Source organism: Lemur catta, chromosome 13, assembly GCF_020740605.2.
Source record: "Lemur catta isolate mLemCat1 chromosome 13, mLemCat1.pri, whole genome shotgun sequence".
NCBI classification, from domain to species: Eukaryota; Metazoa; Chordata; class Mammalia; order Primates; family Lemuridae; genus Lemur; species Lemur catta.
In genome coordinates, this window is record NC_059140.1 from 62,445,703 (window position 1) to 62,468,693 (window position 22,991).

At 36.2% G+C, this 22,991-nt stretch overlaps 2 protein-coding genes across 5 annotated transcripts in view; both read right to left on the minus strand.

Annotated features, from left to right (window-relative positions):
• The window catches only part of ZC3H13 (zinc finger CCCH-type containing 13), a 73,827-nt gene extending 66,761 nt beyond the window's left edge, over window positions 1–7,066 (minus strand). The window contains exons 1-3 of one of the 3 annotated variants that reach the window (XM_045567263.1): window positions 7,006–7,066; window positions 907–1,032; window positions 475–584 (exon numbers count right to left, since the gene is read on the minus strand). In XM_045567263.1, coding sequence (XP_045423219.1) covers window positions 475–584; window positions 907–1,023 — 227 coding nt within the window. In that variant the 5' untranslated portion in view covers window positions 1,024–1,032; window positions 7,006–7,066. Of the gene's footprint in view, window positions 1–474; window positions 585–906; window positions 1,033–6,721 lie in introns of all 3 variants that reach the window. The other 2 variants (XM_045567264.1, XM_045567262.1) reach the window with 2 other exon arrangements.
• Window positions 7,067–7,270: 204 nt separating this feature from the next.
• Window positions 7,271–22,991, minus strand: part of CPB2 (carboxypeptidase B2) — a 41,714-nt gene continuing 25,993 nt past the window's right edge. Inside the window, exons 7-11 of one of the 2 annotated variants that reach the window (XM_045567265.1) lie at window positions 19,207–19,317; window positions 18,118–18,211; window positions 14,984–15,186; window positions 11,910–11,997; window positions 7,271–8,098 (exon numbers count right to left, since the gene is read on the minus strand). In XM_045567265.1, coding sequence (XP_045423221.1) covers window positions 7,911–8,098; window positions 11,910–11,997; window positions 14,984–15,186; window positions 18,118–18,211; window positions 19,207–19,317 — 684 coding nt within the window. In that variant the 3' untranslated portion in view covers window positions 7,271–7,910. The remainder of the gene's footprint in view (window positions 8,099–11,909; window positions 11,998–14,983; window positions 15,187–18,117; window positions 18,212–19,206; window positions 19,318–22,991) is intronic. The other variant, XM_045567266.1, reaches the window with a different exon arrangement.

Here is a 22,991-nt window from a genome sequence, read left to right on the forward strand (position 1 = left end):
CATATACATTAACATACTGTGACAAAGCATTTAGCAAATGCATTTTAATCTAAAGAGTTTGTATAAACTTTGAACTTAGAACATTTTGAAAAGCTAAAATTATACCCTACCTAAATTTTAATGTTTTAAGAATTAAAAACAGTCTATCCTCACTAAAAATAAATTCAGACACCATGCAATTCTGCTGAATTTGGCAGCAATTTAATATACAATTGGGGGGGAAAGTAAGCCATATACATATTATAAAAAGATCTACTGTGCAAACAAGTAAATATTGAACAAATAAATTAATTTTAAGCAAACATTTTATTAATCTTGAAAATAACAAAAAGATTCTGTCAATCTTTGACTATTGATAAGATTAGCAACAAAACAGAAAAGCTGACCAAATAAATGGTTGTATTTCAGATTTTTGTATTAATTACAAAAATCATCTTCTAATAGTATGTGAACAATTCAAAGTTCTCAGTTTACCTTCTATAATTGCTGCTATAACCTTTACCACGAGGTGAAGGGCCATGTACGAATCTGCATGTGTTTCCATAGAGGCAGTTGCCAGTCTTCAGCCAGTTACGGCACTGTGTCTAAGAGACAGATATTACTATGTAAATTTCATATTTATTTCTGGAAAAGAAATGCTAGTGGGACAAAATTAAAAACAAATGCTACCAAAATTCCAGCTAATCTGTGATATATTACTCCCCAAACAAAAACAGCAGAAAAAAAATACGAAAAAACCCATAAACCCTACTACCATTTTCACTCCTTTTTATAAAACACATTTTTAAAAATTTACTGAAGCAACATTCCTACAATAAAACAACCTATTCACCTTTAAAATACAAGCCAGTATTTCAATAATAGGATTCTAAGAGAACCCCTGTGACTCTACTAGTGACAACTCACCTCTGCTGTACTGCCAGTGCTGGGTCCAAGCCTCTCAAATACACTGGGTCTTCGGGATGTGCTATCCGATATGGTCTTGGTATTTTCCACTGTGACCTTCCTTCTAATTTTTGACATTTTGTACTACTTTAACCAAAAAAAAGAGAGAGGCAACCTGTAAAATTCTTCACTTTTAAATAACTGAACCCAAAACTTACAAGTAGACAAAACTATAGGTAACACTGCAAAATTACAGGGATCTTCCTTGGGAGAAAATAGCATAGGAGAAGTCACAGGTAAACAGAGAGGCAGTATCTTTCTAAACCATGTCTTACTAGAGAATTGATAACAACTTTGAAATCTGTTGGCTAGAATTGTGACTCTTTTGTGGAGTGAACAAATATGATTCTACTCACACAGTAAAGTTTTCATAGTACAGTCAACTTCAGAAAATACAGTATGAAACATTTAGTTCATAAGTTAAAAAAAACTGCTTCAAAATTCAGTAACTATCCTTTAAGGAAAAGTTGTCAACCATCAACTGGTTAACTGAAAAAGAGTTATGCCAAAAAAAAAAGGGAAAATAAAACCAGGTGAAAATTTTATTGATGGTAGAAATCATGTACAGTTTGAGTAACAATAGTCATTATGTTCCAAAACTCAGCTTGGGAGAAAAATTCATTAAAATATGCTATTTAATTATTTTCTTTGCCTTACAGAGGTCAAAGAAAAGCAATTTGATCAAGGACATTTATTTCCCAGTAATACAAAAAACAAAACAAATTTCAACATTGATAAAATGACTTTCTTGCAAAACAGGACAGGCTGTAGAACTAGAAAAAGTCAAGGTGTTTCCATAATCTACACTACATTGACATAAAAGTCAAAGGTGCTAAAAATAACTTTTTTTGAGTAGACTATTTTACCATTATTAGTAACAAGAGAAAAGGAGGGGATTACAAAAATATTTTTAAAAGTAAACAAAACATTCAAAAGCTATAATGGAAAGCTAATCAATTACATAATTGGGTGATTCAACTCGAAATGCAAACATCAGATAATGGTAGTATGATACACATTAGGAAACAATATTAAATTCTAGCCAAAGATACAACCCAGAGCACACACTACTGTGGGGAGAGGGTAGGTATTGCCTAATAAGGGAAAGGAAAAAAAACTAAACTACATCACATTTCACACAATCTAAATATTAGCTGAAATCTTATTACTCATCAAAAATTACTAGAATAAACCATGCCAGCTAAAAAATCTTCATTTGGTATAAAAGTGTTCTCTATAAAGATCACAAATGATCTTTAGGGTGGTTTCAAAGTAAAGACATATTACTTGAAAGGCAATTAAATCATGGCAGTACCAAATCAAAACAAAAAAAAATTATAAACAATATTTGGTTCTACTAGGTACCTCAGGTCACATTTTCAAAAGGATCCAAAGAATGAGAACGTTTGACAAATGAAAAAAGATGGTGAACCAAGAAAAGGAAAATATGAAATGATACAATATGGGGATTTTAAATTAGAAAATCCACATTCTTCTTATTCATTAATATAAAATGTAATCATTTTTAATATAATAGCAATTAATAGTGATTCAAAGAAGTTAGACAGTAACTTTAAAACAATTACAAATTTAAAGATTAGTGTCAGGTGTCACAGACGAACAAGAATTTACTGCAACATAAAATCTCTTATGTATCAAGTGCTCTCTAAGTAAGGATCTATACACTAACTCTATATACTGGTGTTAGTATTATAAGACAATTGTTGATTTAATTTTTCTTGGACTCATTTTCAGCCTAAATGTTAACTTCCAGAGGAAAAACTTAAAATTTCTTATGTCCATTTGATTTATTTAACATAAGGAACTGAAAGCTAAAAGAAGTAGAGCTGAGAAAGACCTAGAATGCAGAGCTTTGATTAACTGAGAAAAACACAATTTATATCTAAGCAAGATTCAATAAGAAGGAAATGCATCACAAAATATATAGAAAAAATTTAGAGAAAAACATTTTAAAATTTCATTATATACTGCCATAAATACTAATATACAGATATACAGTATAATTCTCAACCATTTATTGAATTTTTAAAAACATTTCTTAATAAACAAAATTGAGTGGCTCCAAAATTTTCTTATAGTTATCTAGAACTTGGAAAATAATCCTACCACACTGCCTCAAGTAGACTAACCCTAGCATTACATTTTTCACTCCATTATTAATGAAAATTAGGTAGTTCTGCCCCCAAAACCTCTACCCCAAAGGGCTCCACTTCCAAAACACTCTGCTTCCAAAAAACAAAAAACAAAACACAATTGTAATGGTTCCCACAGTTAGGATAACAAGCTATTTATTATTATACTTTAAACACTGGTCATCTATCATGTCTTTTGTTATTTTTTCTGAGGGCTCCAGGTATTAACTTTACAGTGTCTTTTCCTGCTCTGTCATCTGTTGCTTGGATCAGCACTACTCTCCTCCCTTGAACTACTGCCCTGCTGCAAAGCATGGTCCCACAGCTCCTTTCCAATCCTGGGCCCCTCAAAAAAGCTTTGAAGATTTCAAAAGGTTTGGACTGATATCACAATCAAGTGAGCACTAATGATTCATTCACTCCCCCCACCCCATCCCCACCCCTTGTATTCCTGCCACTAAAAAAGCGGCTTTCCAAACAGACAAAACTGTTTTTACAGGTGACATCAAGAACTACTCAAGATTCACCTACATAGTGATTATCCCAGAAATTTTACTTCCAGCTACTGCTGAGTCTTCCAACTTAGGGAAGAAATGAAATGAACTAAAAACGTACTCTCCTTTTTTCTCAGACAGTCTAGGAACTTCTATCAGTAGTCAACAATAAAAAATTAACTAGACATCCCTAATGAGACATTCATGACTTTGCATAAATAAAATGTACATAATAACATAACTTTTAAAATCCCGTTTGTCTAAAAATATATACATAACCTACAATATGCCAGAAAAGCATTTCCTTTTATACATATTAATTTAAAACCAAGTTACAAACTTATGTGACTTAATTAGAACTTTCAATCCTATTTAAAAATTTGGGTCCACAAAGGAAGATGAATACCACAACAGAATAAAATGTAGATTTGATTAAGGATGAAAAAAACTTTGTCAAATTATATCAGAACAGGCTTCAATGAGAAGTAAATGCTTCCAAGTATGTGAGAAAAGTTAGAAACAATAAAATAAAAATATAAATGCTAATGTCTTTCCTATCACAAGGACTATAAAGTGAGGTCACACCAATAACTTACTAATTTAGTTTACTCTTCTTTAAAGGTTTTCCTCCATTTTTGTTTTCAAATTATTCTTTGCTTTAAGTTGCCATCACACTTCTAACTCAATCATGTCTTTCCCAAACATGAGCATTATCAAAACCAGAGTGACATTGGTGAAAGTCTATTGAGTTATTTTCCTATTTCTTCTCTTCATTTGTAGAGTAAATAAATATCTGAAGTTTTTACAATCTCTTTTCAATTAAAAAACAAAAAGAAAAAGAAAGTCCAGGACACAAATTTTGAGTCTATTAATAAAGGCACAAGAAAAGAGGGTCTTAATAAATGGGAATGGCTCCCCTGCTCCGGGAAACTTACAATATCACAATGAAACTAGGAAATTCACACTTTAAATATGGCTGAAAAAGAGGCCTCTTTTTGAATAATTATTCCTGAAGCCCAATTTCAAAAATCTTGTCAATAAACATATATCAGTTGTAGTATCTTCACTTCAATCCATAATTACATCTTTCCAAGGTCTCATCTACCAGTAGCATAAAAGAAAACAGAAACCATTTTAATCTGGATGACTAGCAGAATTATTAGGAAACTGTCAAATAATTAAGCAATCAAAACTACATAAATGTACTAACTAGTAGTAAGATAAATCCCTATTCCCTGAATTTCTAAGATTACAAGGGTTATATTAAAAGAAGGTCTCTTCACATTTATATTTCATATTTTTAAAAGGAAAAAAAGCTACATTTATCTGACGCATAGTTTGAGAAAACTTTTGAAAAAGAACTTTCTAAAACAACCCTCCAGATTGCTTATCTGTAGATTTGAGACTAAAACAATTACAAACTGAATTCCAAACAGAATTGACAGACTTAAGCTGACTACACAGGGATTAGCAAAGCAATACTGTAGCACTGTGCAGGAAAAAAAATAATTTGTTAAAAAGACTGTGACTGAAAATATCCCCAAATATTGTAGCCGGTAGTTACAATAAACATACAACAGCAACATACAAAACCAGCAAAAAAAAAAAAGAATAAAAGACACTTTCTATATCAACAGCAGTTAATGTTTCAACTGCCACTAAGTATCTGGTGAAATATCTCCCCTTCTATATGAGATGGGTGTGTAGTGGATGAAAGTAGTAGGGAAGACTAACATCCACTGAAAACCAGTTCTCCAAATGAAATAATTTGCTTTCCATATGTAAATGCAAGTGCATATTATTATATAAATAAACACTGAGGACTTATTAAAATTTTAATAACTTGTACAGAAGTTATAAAATAGCATCCACTTGCTGGATTTTACTATTTTTAATTCATGTTACAGATATGAAAATCAGGTAAGTTTGCAAATCTCAAAATATACAATCAATATTCATTCTGAATGATTAGTAATCAGGAAGCCAGTGAAAGACATATATCTGATAACAGTGGATCCTACCAGAAGCACATAGTAAGAGTCTCAGTTTCACAGTGCAACTATTTTTACAGACACAAATTGCTTCATGCCTGCATCAACTTTCTTAGTCTCTTGTTGAAACTGTCATTTGTTATAATCTAAATAGTTCACTAAGAAATTAGAAATTTGAAAATCTACAGATTGCATCCATAAAACTCTTCAAAAATGGTCATTTAGGTACTAAAGAAAATAATTTCAAATATTATAAGACTAGATCCCAGCAACTGGCACCATAACTGGCACAGAATGAACTGCATAAGCTTTTGAATTTACTGCAACAGTATCATAAACTTTGAAAACTTGAGGTGTAAAGATATTCTCCCAACTTTTAAAATTACTTCTTTAAAAATCCAAAAACCTGAAAAAATTTCATACTCCCACAATTTTCAACGTAGTTCAAATTATCTGAAAGCCTCCTAACCACGTAGCGTAGCTTAAGACACTACGCTTCACAAACAAGATCCTATCAGTATCATTCAAGTATTATCAACTCTGAATAATTTTCAAACCACATAAATTCCGTTAACCTATTTAGAAAAAGATAATGCCAAATATCATACCCTCTCCTTACATTCTATTTTTCCCAGTTTCTGACAAACAGTTGCCAAAAGTAACTACCTAGAGAATGTGAAGAAAAGTAGCACTCTTCAACTCCCTGGACATAATCTTTAAGTTATCGTTGCCGAGAAATAAGCAAGACCAAACAATCAAAAGTAAGATCTCTTTTTCTCTACTAGGTCTGGAATGCGCAAAAGGAAGATTCTAAATCTAAGACCGTACTGCTGCATCTTTCCATCTCATACAAATGCGATACAGTGCAAGGGTGTTCATGCCTACATCAAACGGTAGTTAGGGGCACAGCGTTTTGTCTGAGTCTATCTGCCCCGTTTGACAAATACCGAAATCATAACTACAGCGAGAATTGAGGTCTGAGCACAGACAGCTACCGCACAGTCAAGGGTGAAATGCTCAGGAGAGCTCAAAATCCAAGTGTGACTAGAGTGGGGACGGAGGACAACTCGGGCCTCCCCACTTCGGGTTCGCTCAACGCCTTTCCCCAGATACCCACACCAATTCACAGAACGCTTACCTCCTCCTCAAAATCCCTTCGCAAGCGCAGTCCGGAGGCACCACCGCCGCCTCCGCTCCGAGGAGCGGGGGAGGCCACTCTCTGTCCCCGCGCCTGGCCCCGGGAGGACGACAAGGAGGAGGTGCGCGCGCGGCTCCCGGGAACCGGCCCTCGGCTAGCGAGGGGCTCCCGGGGCAGGCGAGAAGCAGAACCCGACTGCTGCCTCGCCAGGGTCAGGCGAGACTGGTACGTAGGAAGAAAAATAACGAAAACCGTAGAATATGAAAAGACAAAAAGAACACTACCAGGCCGCTAGGAGGATCGCCTCAAAATGCCGCCGGAAGTCGGGGTTTGCCCTGTTCCTCTCTAGACCTAAGCAGCTTCCGGCCGCCAGCTTAGTCGTCAGCGCTTAGGCACCGCCCCCTTCGCGGACACGCCCCCTGGGCGTAACGTCGACTTTGAGGAGTGAGTGTGGCGGGCAGCGGAAATCAGCAAGTCTGTGCCTTCACTGCGAGAGATCCCTGGAGGGTAAACTGGGAGCCAGAGACAACTAAAATTCCCAATCAAAAGTGAATTTAAGAAAGCTTTATCTTTTTATTGCATAATTTCTTACAATAAACACCCTGCTGCAGATGCGCAAAGTGCCACATTTGTTGTCGAAAATCACTACAGCCATTCATTCATTTGCTCAACAATGTTTATTGAGCCTCTGAGCTGGAGTGAGAGGCAGCGTTTGTGGTTTTTGACACCCCCTCCCCTTTCCGGGCCACCACGTATTACTGTAGAGCAAACGAAATGCATGGTTGTGCGTTTATAGGCGCAAGCAGAAATTTATTGAAAATTTGGAGCAGAAATCTTCAATGTACTCCTCACCACCTTTCATTTTTAGGAGCCAACGACCTGCATGAAACTAGTTATTGAAATTGCTTGAGATAGCTAGTCAAAGAAAAGATAGCTAGTCGGAAATCAAAGAAAAAAATCAGTACCTAGCCTCTTACAAAACAATGACAAAAACAAAACGGTAAAAATGCATGAACACTTGTCTGCCTTAACTTCAAAGTAGCACGTATTGTTCTTTGACAAAACGAAGGAATAGGAAAACCTTTTATCAAAACTACTGATAAAAAGAAACAGGTACAATGATTTGGGATTTGGTCTTGCTGTAATTAATAAATTAAAATATGAAAGGAGAATGATAACATCAAGGGCATTAAACATTCCTAATGACATGCCAAGCTATTTCAGAAACAGCTACACGAGCTTCTTCACAAGTGGGTCTGATGTAACTCTCCGGCAGCAAGAATCCATAAGGATTGCCCTTATCTCGAAGTTCAATTGTAAATGAATACTTGACGCCCAAATCATAGATCCAATCATCTGAGCCTCCAGGAGCTAGGTCTAAAAGAAGAAGGAAGAAATTACTTTTTGAAATATTGATGTTTCAAATTAATTAACAAAATGGGAATTTTTTTCTAAAAATAAAAATAGCTTTGCTTTTTTCTGAGTATTGAGTAAACTAAATTTTTTGTACAAAATGGAGATGGAAGGAAAACACGTTAAGGAAGAAAACAAAAACTACCCATAACTCTACCATAATCCTACCTGGAAGTAATAATCACCAATAATGTTTCAGTGCTTTTTTCAATCAGTGCATGCATTCACATACTTAATATTTTTTACTATGTAAATAAGTTCACACTATATGCTGTTTTGTAACATTTCTAAACATAATCATTGTAACATATTTAAATCTAATATTAATGACCTCAAATCAACATAATCATTTTCAATGATCTCATAGCATTGCATTGTAAAGCTAGACATAAAAGATTTAAATAATTATTTATTTATTTGAGTATCTTTGATTTTTTCCGATTTCTAACTTTACAATGAGCACCCTTGTTTATACATAATGGCTACTTTGTTTTTTGAGAATATTCTTTCCTAGAACTAGATTTGCTAATCTAAGGGTACGCACTTTTTACAATAGACTTCAAAAGAATTGAACTAATTTACACATTCATGAGCAGGATATGAATATGCCCACTTCCCCTTCTAGCACCATCAATAGGAATTAAGCATTATGTTTCTTTGATTACCAGTGAGTTGCACATTTTATTTGACATATTTATGGTCTATCTTTATATTTTCTATCAATTGTCTTTCCTCAGTTTTCTACTTGGTTCATTTTACAGATTGTTTATAAAAGCAACATTAGTATTATTAGCCTTGTGTAACATGCAGAGAATTTTTTTTTCTCTCATTTGGTTATTTAGCTTTCAACTTAGTTTATGGCAGGGTTTTTATATTAAAATATTTGATTTATCTTTAATTTGCTTTGGTGAAAGACATGTTAGTAACACAATTAATTTTTTTTCTAGGTAACTTGTCAGGTTTTCCAACCCCATTAATTAAATAATCTAACATTTTTAACTGGTTTGAAATGCCTTCTTTATGAGACATCAGATGTCCTTATATATTTGAGTGTCTTTCTATACTTACTATTCCCTTTTATTGATCTGTCTCTTCTAGACCCAGTTCCATGTTGTCCTAATTATCATAGGTTTATAACATGCTTTAATATCTGGTTGGGGACAAATTCTCTCTTACCATTCTAATTTTCAGAATTTTACAAGCTCTTCTACCAAATTTATTCTTTAAAATAAACTTCAAAATCATTTAAGTGTTCATTAAAATTGCATTAAATATACAAATTAATATATAATATTTTTATATTGCTTTCCCACTGATAAATATGGCAGACTTCTTCTTTAATTTGTCTTCTTTTATGTAGAGCAGTAAAACTGTCTATGTTTCACATAGGTCCTATGACTTTATTGTGTGTATGTGTGTGTATACACACATATACATTTAACAATGAATCCATATATGTGTATGTATCTATATGTGTGTACATATGTGTATGTGTGTACGTGTGTAATGGGGGGCAGTGAGATCTTTTTTTCATTTTATTTTCTACATGATTATTTTTGAAAAGTTATAGATTTATGTATATTTAGTTCATAGCTACCTTACTCAACTCTTTGATTTTTACTAATATTTTTGGTTGATTTCCTAGTTTTCTATAGGTAGAAGAATATATAATATGCAAAGAATAATCATTTTTGATTCTTTCTACCTACATTTGGATTAATTATACGGTTGATTCCTACTGTTTATAATATCAAAAATATCCACGAACAATGGATTAGATAAGTTATTTGTTCATTCATTTATTCATTCATTGAATATTTCTGAAAACCATTATTGATATCTGGCATTTATTCTTCCAGCCATTTTCTGATGCTTACACACACATAGGTATAGATGCATGCTGTATGCATAATGTGTGGAGATGGAACTATGTCACCGTAACAGAAGGTTCCTCTGTAAGCTCCTCCAGCACTGAGGCACTGTAGTTAATGCTTTCGGGAACAATAATAGAGAAGTAGATGGGAAGCAAGAAATCTCTGAATTGTGAGGGTAAGTTGTGAGTTTCCTCTGTAACAAGGCAAGGGACTGGATCAGCAAAGGCAGCCGTGGACCAGTGACACCAAGAGACAGAGTTCCCACGTGGACCAATCTGGCTGACAATTTGGGGTGGTTGGGGAGAGAGGAAGAGGGAGATTGTGCACTTTCTACAAATAGGGCATCTGGTGCTCAAGCAATTTATTGAAAATACAAATGTGACTGTTTTTATAACCCTGTACATAATACCTGTTAAAGGAAACTCTGAGTCTTTGAATACATTGTCTGAAGGCCTTTTCACATGCTGTTCCTTCTCCACAGTTTTGCCCTGCACCTTTTTTTGGCAGCCACTTAGTAGGTAGATCTCCCAGAAATGTCATCTGCAGAGAGAGACCTTCCCAGGCCACTTCACCTACAGTTGTTCGCAAGCCCATAAGCCTATCCTATTTTCTTCAAAGCTTTTATTGCTGGAATTATACCATGTTTTGTTGTTTAATTGCTCACATTAGGAGTCAGCAAACTTTTTCTATGAAGGACCAGATAGTAAATATTTTAGGTTTTGTGGGCCACATGGTCTCTGTTACAACTATTCAACTATTCTGTCATGAAAGCCATCATACACAATATGCAAATAAATGAGTGTGGCTGTATTAAAATAAAACTTTATGAACACAAATATAAATTGCATATAATTTTCATGTGTGACAAAATTTTATTCTTTTGATTTTTTTCCAACCATTTGAAAAAAAATAGAAAAACTACCTTTAGTTCACAGGCTATGGAAAAACAAGCAGTAGGCTGGATTTGGCCTTCTAGTTATAGTTTTCTGACACCTGATTATGTGTTTCATTTCTTTTCTTTTAGAGATGGAGTCTTGTTCTGTTACCCAGGCTGGAGCATAGTGACATCATCATAGCTCACTCCAGCCTCGAACTCCTGGGCTCAAGCAATCCTCCTGGCCCACCTTCCTGAATAGCTGGGACAACAAGTGAACCATCATGCCCAGCTAGTTATTTTTAATGTACTTAGGGATGGGGTCTCCCTACGTTGTCCAGTCTGGTCTTAAATTCGTCAGCCTCCTGAGTCGCTGGGGTTACAGGCATTAGCCACCACACCCAGCACGTGTTTATTTTTTGCTCTTTTCCCAGCTCTGCTCCAGTTTGAAAAGGGCAAAATCACTGTCTGTTCTTCCCACTGTGTGTACATCTTCCAGCAAAAATTAATAAAAAATATTTGTTAAGAGTTTGCCACATACAACCTCTCATCAAGGTGATATACCTAAAAGACATTCAACTATAGTGTGTTATGAGCTATACTCATGGGCATCACTAAAAAGCATCTAATGCAAAATGGCATCCCCTAGATTTATATAGTGTACAACCTGCACAACCTTACATGGTGGCCCTGGACATCTTACATACTCTTTTGACCCTTTCTGAGCTTTTCTGATTCACTCAACTAGTATGATACCAATTCTCTATTCCCTACTCTATAATGGTAAGTATAGTTTCTTAAATATCATTTTGGCTTCTTTGTAATATATTCATTTATTAATATAAGTTTGTTTAGCACTGTCATAGCTAACATATGCTTCTGTTACTAATTGTTACAATCCAATTGTTTTACAGGTGACCCTGTTTAAAGATTCAACTTGGGAAAATTAAATCCACAAAGAAAAACTGAACACACAGATCTCTTTAGTAGCTCACAAGTTACCAAAATTATAAGAAGAAATACTTACATAAACTTTCTGAGCCACTGCCATATGTATACCTGATATCTTTGTGAACATTATTAATAGCACGGACTGCTTCACTGGCCACTAGAGACTGGAAGCAATGGGATATGAAATTTCAGTTAATTATGCAGCTTTAAAACAGGACAGATAGAAGTTTCTAAAAAACAATCATACATTAATTGAATCAAAGTGTATATATGACAAATTGGGATTTGTCCAAATGGTAAATTAATAAGAATAAATGAACTAAAAAATTGTGTTTCACTTTATGGGAATCACAATTGGGTGGCTTTAAACAAAACTCTTCCAATGCATTGAAAATTATATTTAATTTACAGAAAAAATAATTCTCACATGACTTTTTAGGAATTCATTTATTATGGAAAATTAAGTATTATTGTATTTCAAAGGCTTAGAGTTACTCTATTCCTAAATAAAATTATCACCACACTTTAAATTCAGCTTCTCTAAACACATACACACACCCAATGCATGCAAGGTTCACCTTTCATCCTTCTCACAAACTCTATTTTCTTCTTGTATAAGATGTCTAATGAATTCCACAGACTAATCAAATCAAAAAGAATATATGTCCTGTATGGAGCAGGATAACTAAATCCCCCTTTGAACTGCATTTGGTTTTAGCTTACAAAGATCTTTGTGGAAGCTTTCAATTACCCAGATCTTTTCTGGAATTGGAACTAGCATCGTAGTATTCACAATCACAATCTTGAAAAGCCCAGAGGAATATCAGTGGATACTATTATATGTTATGTCATTCCTTTGTTCAAAAAAATAGTTTTTGGCCGGGCACGGTGGCTCACGCCTGTAATCCTAGCACTCTGGGAGGCCGAGGCGGGCGGATCGTTTGAGGTCAGGAGTTTGAGACCAGCCTGAGCAAGAGCGAGACCCCGTCTCTACTAAAAATAGAAAGAAATTATACAGACAGTTAAAAATATATATAGAAAAATTAGCTGGGCATGGTGGCACATGCCTGTAGTCCCAGCTACCGGGGAGGCTGAGGCAGGAGGATCGCCTGAGCCCCGGAGTCTGAGGTTGCTGTGAGCTAGGCTGACGCCATGGCACTCACTCTAGCCTGGGCAACAAAGTGAGACTCTGTCTCAAAAAAAAAAAAAAAATAGTTTTACTGAAACCTCATTGTCTACATACTAAAATACAAATTTATTCTAACATTTAAACCCCTTCACAAGCCGACTTCATCGACTTGCTGTTGGTGTCACCCTGCACTGCTACACTCTCAAGGTCCCCTGCACACCCTTCCCACAGGGAATGCCATCGCCCCCAGTTGGTGGGTCCTCCCTTCCTTGTCTGCCTATAGAAATCCTCTTTCAATGCCTGGCTGAAATTTTATTAATATCTGTTCCTTGATGTCAACAGCACTTTATTATTCTTGTTTCTTTACAATATGTCGCCCCTTAATAGAGTGTAATTTCCTCTCGGACAGGGACTACTTTGTCCCCTCACTTATCTCACCATTTCCCTCTGAATGAATTATTAAGGCCATCTCTTGCTGTCTCAGTCAGAAGCGAGTCCTACAACTGTGCCACTTATTTTTTTTCCTTTTTTTTTATTCCAGCATATTATGGGGGTACAAAAGTTTAGGTTAGGTGTATTGCCCTTGTCCCCCACCCCAAGTCACAGCTTCAAGCGTGTCCATCCCTAGACGGTGCACATCGCACTCATTATATGTCACCTTAGAGTACAGCTATTTGTAACATTTGCTAATGGTTGGGCTCCCTAACCATACTGTATCCTCTTATCGAATGTCTACTGAACATAGTATTTTACACATAGTAACACTCAAAAAATAATTATGCTAATACTGATCCCAAAATAAGGCACAATCAGACTAATTCTACTTTTCAAATCCTTCCATTTCTTCAAAGATAACACCAAAAAAGGTGCTTTTCTTAAAACTTTTCCCTTGAGAAGAAAAAAGAAGCACAAATATCAAGTATATTTATGATCTCAATGGGCTATTTTCAGAAAATGCAAATAATCTTATATCAGCAACTGCTAGCTCCTCTAATGTGACTATATTTTGTTCTGTTAGGAGAACCAGAAAAAATATAAGTCAGTAGGAAACAAGCTACTAAGATCAGTTCCTGCTCAAGAATCGGCCTGTTGCCATAACACTTCCACTGTCTGGAAGGCATCTGGGATGAGGATTTGACTATGCCTGGCTATCACACAATCTGTCAAGAATCCTTGCATCTTTTGCTATCAACTCAAACGTAGAGCATCTGTAAGTATAAAGTGAGGAGGGTGTCGAAGACTGTGTGGGTCCTCCTCGAATTTCCTGTATCATCCACTACCTTCCAAAAAAACCAGACTCTTGCCTAGTGCTGAAGTCAGAGGAGATGCTTTAATAGGACCAAACCCCTGGGGGTTAGAGAGGTCAGTGCATAAATAATTCCCACTGCTAATACCAAAATGGTGAGTGTTGTGTTGAGACAATCTGTGGTAGGCTGTTGTAGGAAGGTAGAGACCACAAAGCAGTCCCACGATAGACTCTAGTCCTTGCTTATCTGGCTTCATATGCAGCTCAGGTCAGGTGGAATAGTTCCCTCTTGACCTTCCAAAAATTTCTTTGATATTTTCATTTGTCCTCTAGAGGAGAAAATTTTCCCCATAGTTTTTTTTTTTTTCTTTTTTAGACAGAGTCTCGCTCTGTTGCCCAGGCTAGAGTGAGTGCCGTGGTGCCAGCCTAGCTCACAGCAACCTCAGACTCCTGGGCTCAGGCAATCCTCCTGCCTCAGCCTCCCGAGTAGCTGGGACTACAGGCATGTGTCACCATGCCCAGCTAATTTTTTCTATATATATTTTTAGTTGTCCATATAATTTTCTTGCTATTTTTAGTAGAGACAGGGTCTCGCTCTTGCTCAGGTTGGTCTCGAACTCCTGACCTCGAGCGATCCACCCACCTCGGCCTCCCAGAGTGCTAGGATTACAGGCGTGAGCCACCGTGCCCGGCCTCCCCATAGTTTTTGATTTTTAAACTAAGTATTATTTTATTTCTAAAATCCTAATGAGAAAAATAATTAAGTAGCACTTACCAGCTCCTCGTGGTCTTTGCTTTTGCTTCGACTATAGGAATACGGAAACAGTATCTTCTGGGAGTATGAATGCATGCTGATGTAAGCTTTAATGTGGTCAACATTTCTTCTCAAGAAATTAGCCACCGCCTTCACTTCTGGTTCGGACTCAGGGTAAAGTCCACAGTAGGTTTGTGAGCATGAGTAACTTGATGCACCTTCCTCTGCAATGAAATTGATGAAGTGGAGTTATGAGCGGATGTGCATACTATTGGAATTGGTGGTTTCCTGACAATGTATTCTCCTAATATCTATGCTACATTTTTAGATAAATGGATTAGGTAGGGCTCTGTAAAGAACCCTATTATTTCTGGTCCCCACTACATGTTGTTTATGTTTCTTTTGTTTCTTTTGAAGTCAAATGTTTCTATGCCCACATAGCTGACGTTCTAACAGTATCCCCAGACTCTGCCTCCCTTCCTGCCTGGGGGCAGTTGTCTTGCAACTTTGAGAAAGTGTCTAAGAGAGAATCTTAGAGGTGTCAGCCCTGTCTGTAGACTTCTGGTTATGGGAGAAAAATTAAACTCCATCTTCTTTAATCCAGTGTAAATTTAATTTTTCTGATATTTGTAGTTTTAAAATTATTCATCAATACAGCCCATTAAAGAAAAGCCTCACTAGGGAACTCCAAATAAGCAAGTCTGCCTTCAGTGCTACTTTTAAGTTGCTAAAGTGGTTTGGTACATAAAATGGGATGGTGATATTTGTTCCCAGAATAATGATTATTCATTCCTTTGAGAGGTTACGGTTTGCATCACTTTAGATAGTAGCCTGCCTTCCAACCCTTCCCCTCTGTCCCTAGTTTGCAGGGGTAGAACTCCAGGGAGCCCCATCTGACCTGAGAGGTTATTCCCTCCTGGAAACAAATGAGGGCCCAGAATTGAGTCTGACGCTTGTGTTCTGCCAATCTGAATCCCTCCAGTGATAACTTGAAATCAAGACTACGATTCTTGTCTTGGTCTAGCTGCTTTCTTGAACAAAGATGATAGCAATAGTAATACCACCAGCTGACACCTGCGAAGTGCATGCTATATGTCAGGAACTCTGCTAAGATTTACGCTGTATCTCATTTAATCCTCACAGCAACCCTATGAAGTAAATACAGTTATTTTAGGAAATGCAATTTGGACACTCTTGGAGGTAACTATTCTTCACAATAAAGACTACACAGCATATTGTTAAGCACCTAATCACTTGATTCTAATCTTGGCTTTGCCATTTAATAGCTATATGGCCTTGGGTAAATTTTCTTAAACCTATCTCCATCTCAATTTCCTTATCTTCAAAATGGAAAAATTATACGCTGAATGAAGATTGAATGAGAATTAAATGAGCTGTTGCATACAAAGTGCTTTGCACAGTGCCTGGCATACAGTACGTGTTTCATAATGATTGCTGTTTATCCTCCTCCTCCTCCTCCTCCTCCTCATCATCATCATCATCATCACCATTGGGAACCTGAAGAAAGCCAGTATGCATCGCAGAGATGCTATGGGGAGAGAAAGGATTTGCTGAGCCTCCCTGCAGTGCTCCAGGCCAAGTTCCTGTCTGGTTTTGAGTCCAGCCAGCGGCTGCCCTGCCCTAAGGGTCTATGGGCAACTCACTATCCTTACAGAACCTGCCTTTCTTATTTAATAAGCTCATTCTGCTTTCTTCCTGTTATTATACAAAAACAACCTTAATGTTTGTTAAACATGCATTTTCCCCAGAGGAAATGTGATGAACATCTAAGGCCTTTTCAAGTATTTCATTTGTTTTTATTTTTAATCAATAATGTGATTGGACAAATCCTTTTTGATAGTTTTCTCACCTTTGATTACTCCTCCCCCTCCCTTTTTGGCATACAGTTCTAGAGAATAGAGTTATATATGGGGGGTGGAGGTGGGGGAGAGCATGAAAATTGCAGAGAGAGGTAGTGCCCTAATAACACGAATCCTCAGACCTGTGCTATTCAATAGAAATAGAATGCAAGTCACATACTTACTTTACATTTCAAGCAAGCACTTTAAGAAAAGTAAAAAGAAATAGCTGAGACTAATTTGGCATTATAATTTATTTAACCCAGTATGTACAAAGTATCATCATTTTGAATGTAAACTATATGAAAATCTTTCATGAAATACTTTAGGTTACTTTTTTCATACCAAGTCTTCAAATTCTGGTGTGTATTTTACACTCGCCCCATGTCTCTATTCAGACAAGGTACATTTTAAGTGCTCAGTAGCCACATTCTGTTAGCAGCTACTGTACTGGACAGTCTCATTCTGTGACTGTCATTATAGAGATTTCAAGCATTTTATTGGAAAGAGCCCTAAAGAGACAGAAAACTTGAGTTTGAGAATGTGTTTCTGTGGGTACAATGGCTTATTTCCATTATAGTCCCCATGGAACCACATGTACTCACTTACAAAAGTACAGATGATGCAAGCTCATTGCTCAATGTACTTTTGTTTTGTAGTACTATGAAGTATAATGTTGCGGGGAGCAGGAAGAAGGGTGAACTGACACCTACCTTCCCGAGAGCAGACAGTTCTTGAATATCTAAATCAACTTTCACTGAAGGCGTTAACTCATTGAAATTAAGGAATGATAAATTCGCACTGGCTTATTTTTATATTTTTTAAATATTTGTATTATTTTTATATTTTATTTATACTATTCATGAAAGAAAGAGCTTAAGACAGTGAATAGTGAAAGCAAAAGAAAAATATTTTCAAACACTGTAAAAGTAAACATTTACTTGTACACTTAAAAATGAGAGGTTTCCCCCATTTCAGGTCTTTCATATTCTAATGATGAATGTTGTTTATTAAAGTAGGGTCTTTAATAAGTCACTTCCTTATTATTCTAGGATAATATACTGATCCAACTTCCTTATTTTAATGATGAGCAAACAGCAGAGAGGAGAAGTCAAAGTGATTTGCCGACTGTAGTCAACATTCATAGCATTACTTTTACCTAAAACATTTGTTACTTAAATTATTCCCTGATTCAGATAGGCCTCCCCTGTAGTTGATTGGAATTCATGAGCCTTTCTCTGTGAACATCACCCTTTTAATGAAGAGATATTGTAAGAAATAAAGCAAACAACCTACCACACCAGTGTTTGGAAGCAAAGTTTCTATTCAGGTCTGTTCCGATGCAACGATTGTTGGCATGGTAAGAACGGTTCTTTCTCCACATCCGATCCTATGTAAATAAATCAGGAACAGATAACCAGTGTGGCCACCTTTGGGGCTCAAAGAAAGACATGACTTTTAAAGTGTAAGCAGCCAGGGTTGCATTTCTCTCCTTCGACCCTATTGCTTTTTGGCTTCATCCCACACTGCCTTCGCAGCAATCCTTTTGCACAGCCCACACTTCCATCCAGGTCTCAGTCACATCCACTCAAACTATTTTAGTCTGAACCAAATGAAATGGTAATATTTGATCAATTTTGACCTACATGAATAAAAATTTCATTTGGTTTCCACTAGGCTGCTTATGGGCCTTCTTGTTTAGTCTTGTTTCCTTTAAATTAATTTTATGCACAGGGTCATTTTGAGCTGCTTAGAAGAAAAGCAAAATGACTTTGTGTCTCAACTCAACATCAGGAGTCATGAGTTTCAATGCTCTCTTTAGATTGAATTCAATGCTCATGTCTCAAACCTAGGGGAGGTGGAGATGTGAAGACACACTAGCCTGCTGGCTCCTTTAGTTGTACTGACTCAACTCTGGTTTCTAAATATAATGCAAGTTCTCCATTGGGTTCTTGGGGTAAACTGGGAAGTTTGATCATGTAAACAGTTGCACAGACTTCATTTAAATTCTGAGATTGGGATGATGTAGCACCGTTTTCCCTACTCCCATCAACCTTCTGCCAAGTCTCCCAGCCTGCTCCCATCCCCAGGCCTGTCTGTGGTTTGGTAGCAACAGTAGCCCTGGGAAAATCAAGTTCTCAAACTGCAGAACTAACTGGTACAGATACAAAGGACAGTATCTTTCGGGCAGTTGGAACATCTAAACGGTGACTGAATTCCATTGTGGCTGCTTTTACATATTTTTTGAATTTTCCATAATAAATGTTTAAAAAAAATTTATAATAAAACCATTGTGCCAAGACCTAGAATTCAATGAATAATTCAGTCTGTGTATCCTATATTCCCAAAGGGAGCATGTTTTGTTTTCATTGCCTTTTCACCTACCTTTTTCCACGAGTAGTCATAACCATCCACGTTAACCAGCGGCATAACATAGAAATCCACATTCTTCAGAAGATTGGCATATGTCTCATCTACACCATACAAATAAATTACCTACAAATTCAACCAAGTGTGTTCAATTACATCTAAGTTCTTCTTAATTTAGTCTATTGCTTTTTTTTTTAAGTCATTTGGCATGTTTAGATTTGCAGATTTATCTTTCAGGAAGAATATGAATTCCTCAAAAGGACGTACTCTGCTACTGAGTGGTGATAAATGCCTTGCACATGGTACTAACAGTCTTCCTATTTAATGGAGGCAGAAAATAGAACATAACTTTGATACTTTCCTAAAGAAAGAAAAATAACTCTTTATTAAAGTCATGAAGCCCACTACAAAGATTTAAGGAAAGAAAAACCTAGACTTTAGCTCCTTTTTAAATAATCCATATTGATCAGAGCTTAAACTAACCTTGTCTTACCCCCAGACATGATTAGATGAAATTTTCTACATTATCCTTAGAACTTGTTGTGGAGATCAAGTTTTGCTAGAATTGAGTGCATTTCCCATGCATCTGGTCATTTAGCTTTAAAATCAGGGGTAGCTTTTCCTAGGTACTGGCTATGAGTTCCTAATAGATATCGTCTGAAACTTGTTCCTCTCGGCTTTAGAGTCATACTAGGTTTAGCAGCACATATTCCCACATGATCCAATAGTATCCAAATTCTGGTCACTGAGAAGTTCACCCCCAAATGATCAAATACACAGGAAAGAAAACCACAAAGACAAATTTTAGCTGGTTAAATCATTTCATCCAGGACTAAGCTTTGATTTAAAATCTTCATTTGTGTCAACATTGCTACATTTAAATTAAATTAAATTAAATACTTAATTTAGTTTACAGTTGTTACCTTAAACTTTACTCAAAAGACATTGTTAAGAAGTGTTTTTAATTATTGACCAAAGAAAAATAAGTCCTTTAAATGTTACCTTGCCTATAGCAAAAACTTTATCATTTTGCCTTTAATTTTTAAAATATTATATCCATATTTCCTTAGAATAATGAGTCATATTAAAATTCTTTGCTATGAATAAATACTTACAAAATCTGAGAGACAGGAAAGAAAAAATACACGTTATTTTTAATCTACTATTGGTCAGAAATGAAAGCTTAATGAAAAGAAAGCAAAATTTATAGAGTGAGAGAAGCCATCTTTTAAATAGTTGAACAACGAATTAAATACATTTTTATGCTACAAATTTGTAAATATATGTTGGCATCGTTTTTCAGTAATAATGTAGCATTCATTATTAGAAAAATATTAGAAGAGCCTATTACTTTCAAAATAATAAAGCATTCATCATTTTCATTTCTACAATGTTGTCTGAACTTTTAATAGATGTGGCATAGTGAGTTTCTTTATCTGCTTTGTTCCTCTTATTTCCTTCCTACTTTTACCTCTGGTTGGATGGGAGTCTTTCTGCAAAAATTTAGGCTCTGAGAGATGATGAATGTTAGCCCCAGAATTTCTTCATCTATTATAATAGGTCAGACTCCAGACAGAAGGGGTGACTGAGTGTTGAAATACAGTCTGTGCTCTGTGTGCCAACCCCCACCTTCATGTGTAGCTGCAGCTGCAATCCCAGAGGACGGGTGCCTCTTTTTTAACAGCTTTATTGAGATATAATTTACATAGTATAAAATTCACCATTTTAAAGCGTGAAATTCAGCAGTTTTTAGTATAGTCACAAAGTTGTGCAACCATCACCACTATCCGGTTTCAGAACATTTCATCACAACCCTGCCCCCCCCCCCGTTCCCATTAGAAGTCACTCTCAATCCCCTCCCTCCACTTCCCCCAGCCTCTGGCAACCACTAATCAGCCTTCTGTCTCTGTGGACTTGCCCATTCTGGACATTTCATAGAATAGAGTCATGAAATATGTCGCTTTTTGTGTGTAGCTTCTTTCACTTAGTATAATATTTTCAAGATTCATCTATGTTGTAGCATGAATCAATTTCATTGCGAAATGATATCATGTTACATGGATATACCATATTTTCTTTTTCCACTCATAAGTTGATGAACATTTAGGTTGTTTCCACTTTTTTAGTATAATTAATAACGTTGCCTTGGCTATGTACCTAGGAGTAGAATTGCTGGGTAATACAGTAACATTATGCTTACTCTTTTGAGAAACTTCTAAACTGTTTCCAAAGTAACTGAAGAAATCATGCCTGACACACAAAAGACAATAAATAAACATTTGCTGAAGGTGTGATTTACCAACAAGGCAAGGAACATAATTGAAATCACTGTCCTACTACAGATGGTCCCCAACTTACAATGGTTTTACTTACAATTTTTCAACTTTATGATGGTGCAAAAGGGATACACATTCAGTAGAAAGTGTACTTTGAGTACCCATACAACCATTCTGTTTTTCACTTTCAGTACAGTATACAAGAAATTATATGGGATATTCAGTAATTTATTATGAAGTAGGCTTTGTGGTTAGATGATTTTGCCCAACTGTAGGCTAATGTAAGTTCTGAGCACGGTAAAGGTAGGCTAGGCTAAGCTATGATGTTAGGTTAGGTTAGATGTATTAAATGCATTTTTGATTTATGATATTTTCAATGCATTATGGGTTTATTGGGACATAACCCCATTATAAATTGAGAAGCATCTGAATAAAAGAAAAAGAAGAAAGATGAGGATAGAGGGTGAGGGAAGAGAGTGTAAGAATGAGCGAGGGATGAGAGCGTGGGAGAGAAGGACTTGACTGAGTCCTATCAGCTGGGCCTGTGGCCCAGGATTGCCCAGCTCTTCCCCTCTCTTTGCCTAGGGTGCACTAAAGCTTTGTCTGTAATATGGTCCTAAACAACAACAATTCCTACCTAGAAATTAGCCAATAACCATTTGACAGAGAATGAATTAGTATGTAAAGGCATATAAGACACTGGAAGATTTTAAAGTAAAATGTCACTCTCATTACTGTTAGAAATATAGCAAGAATGGTTTTCACTTCAATCTCTGTGTATGTATTTATGTATAATTCGGACCTTACCCAGAAGCAATAAAGTATTTAGCCTAACAGTAGGTACTGTTCAGGTTCTCTCTGGACCCAAGTTGTCTTTCAGTCTAAACCTGCAGCATTAATTTAAATAGCAAATTCCACAAGGTTGGTGTTGAGCAACAATGACATGGACCAAACAATATACTGGGCTATGGGGAATACTTTAGAGGTGGTCCTTGCCCTCAAAAGGTAACACAAGTGGTAAGTTGGAAAGGAAAGAACAGCGATTCAACGTTACAAGTATGTTAGTAAATAACAGCAGGATGTACAAGGTGGTTCGGCAAAAGGATGGTTAATTCTGTGAGACGTTGGGCAGGTCTCTTGAAGGGCAGGTTAAGGGAGCAAGAAATTGAGGTTCAGGGGAGTTTGCAATGGGACCAATCTAGTTAGTGGAGGAAGAGCGTCCTGTAAAGGGGTGGATAAATTCAAAGGAAGTAGGTTTATCTAGGGACTGGAAACCTACTAAAGTAGGAGGGAAAAAAAACAAAATCAAAAAACACTGTTGTAGTAGGTATGAGGAATGAGAGAAGTAGAAGGAGAAGAAATCAGGTTGTTAGACTTCTTCTATCCTTCCTTGTTACTGTCCATAGCCATATCGTGGATCTAAAAATCAGAGAAAATATTATTTCTCAGATCCAGAGGATGGCCATAGGAGAAATTTGCCAAAGTGGAGTTGAGGTGAGGTTGAATAGATCAGAGACTGAGAAG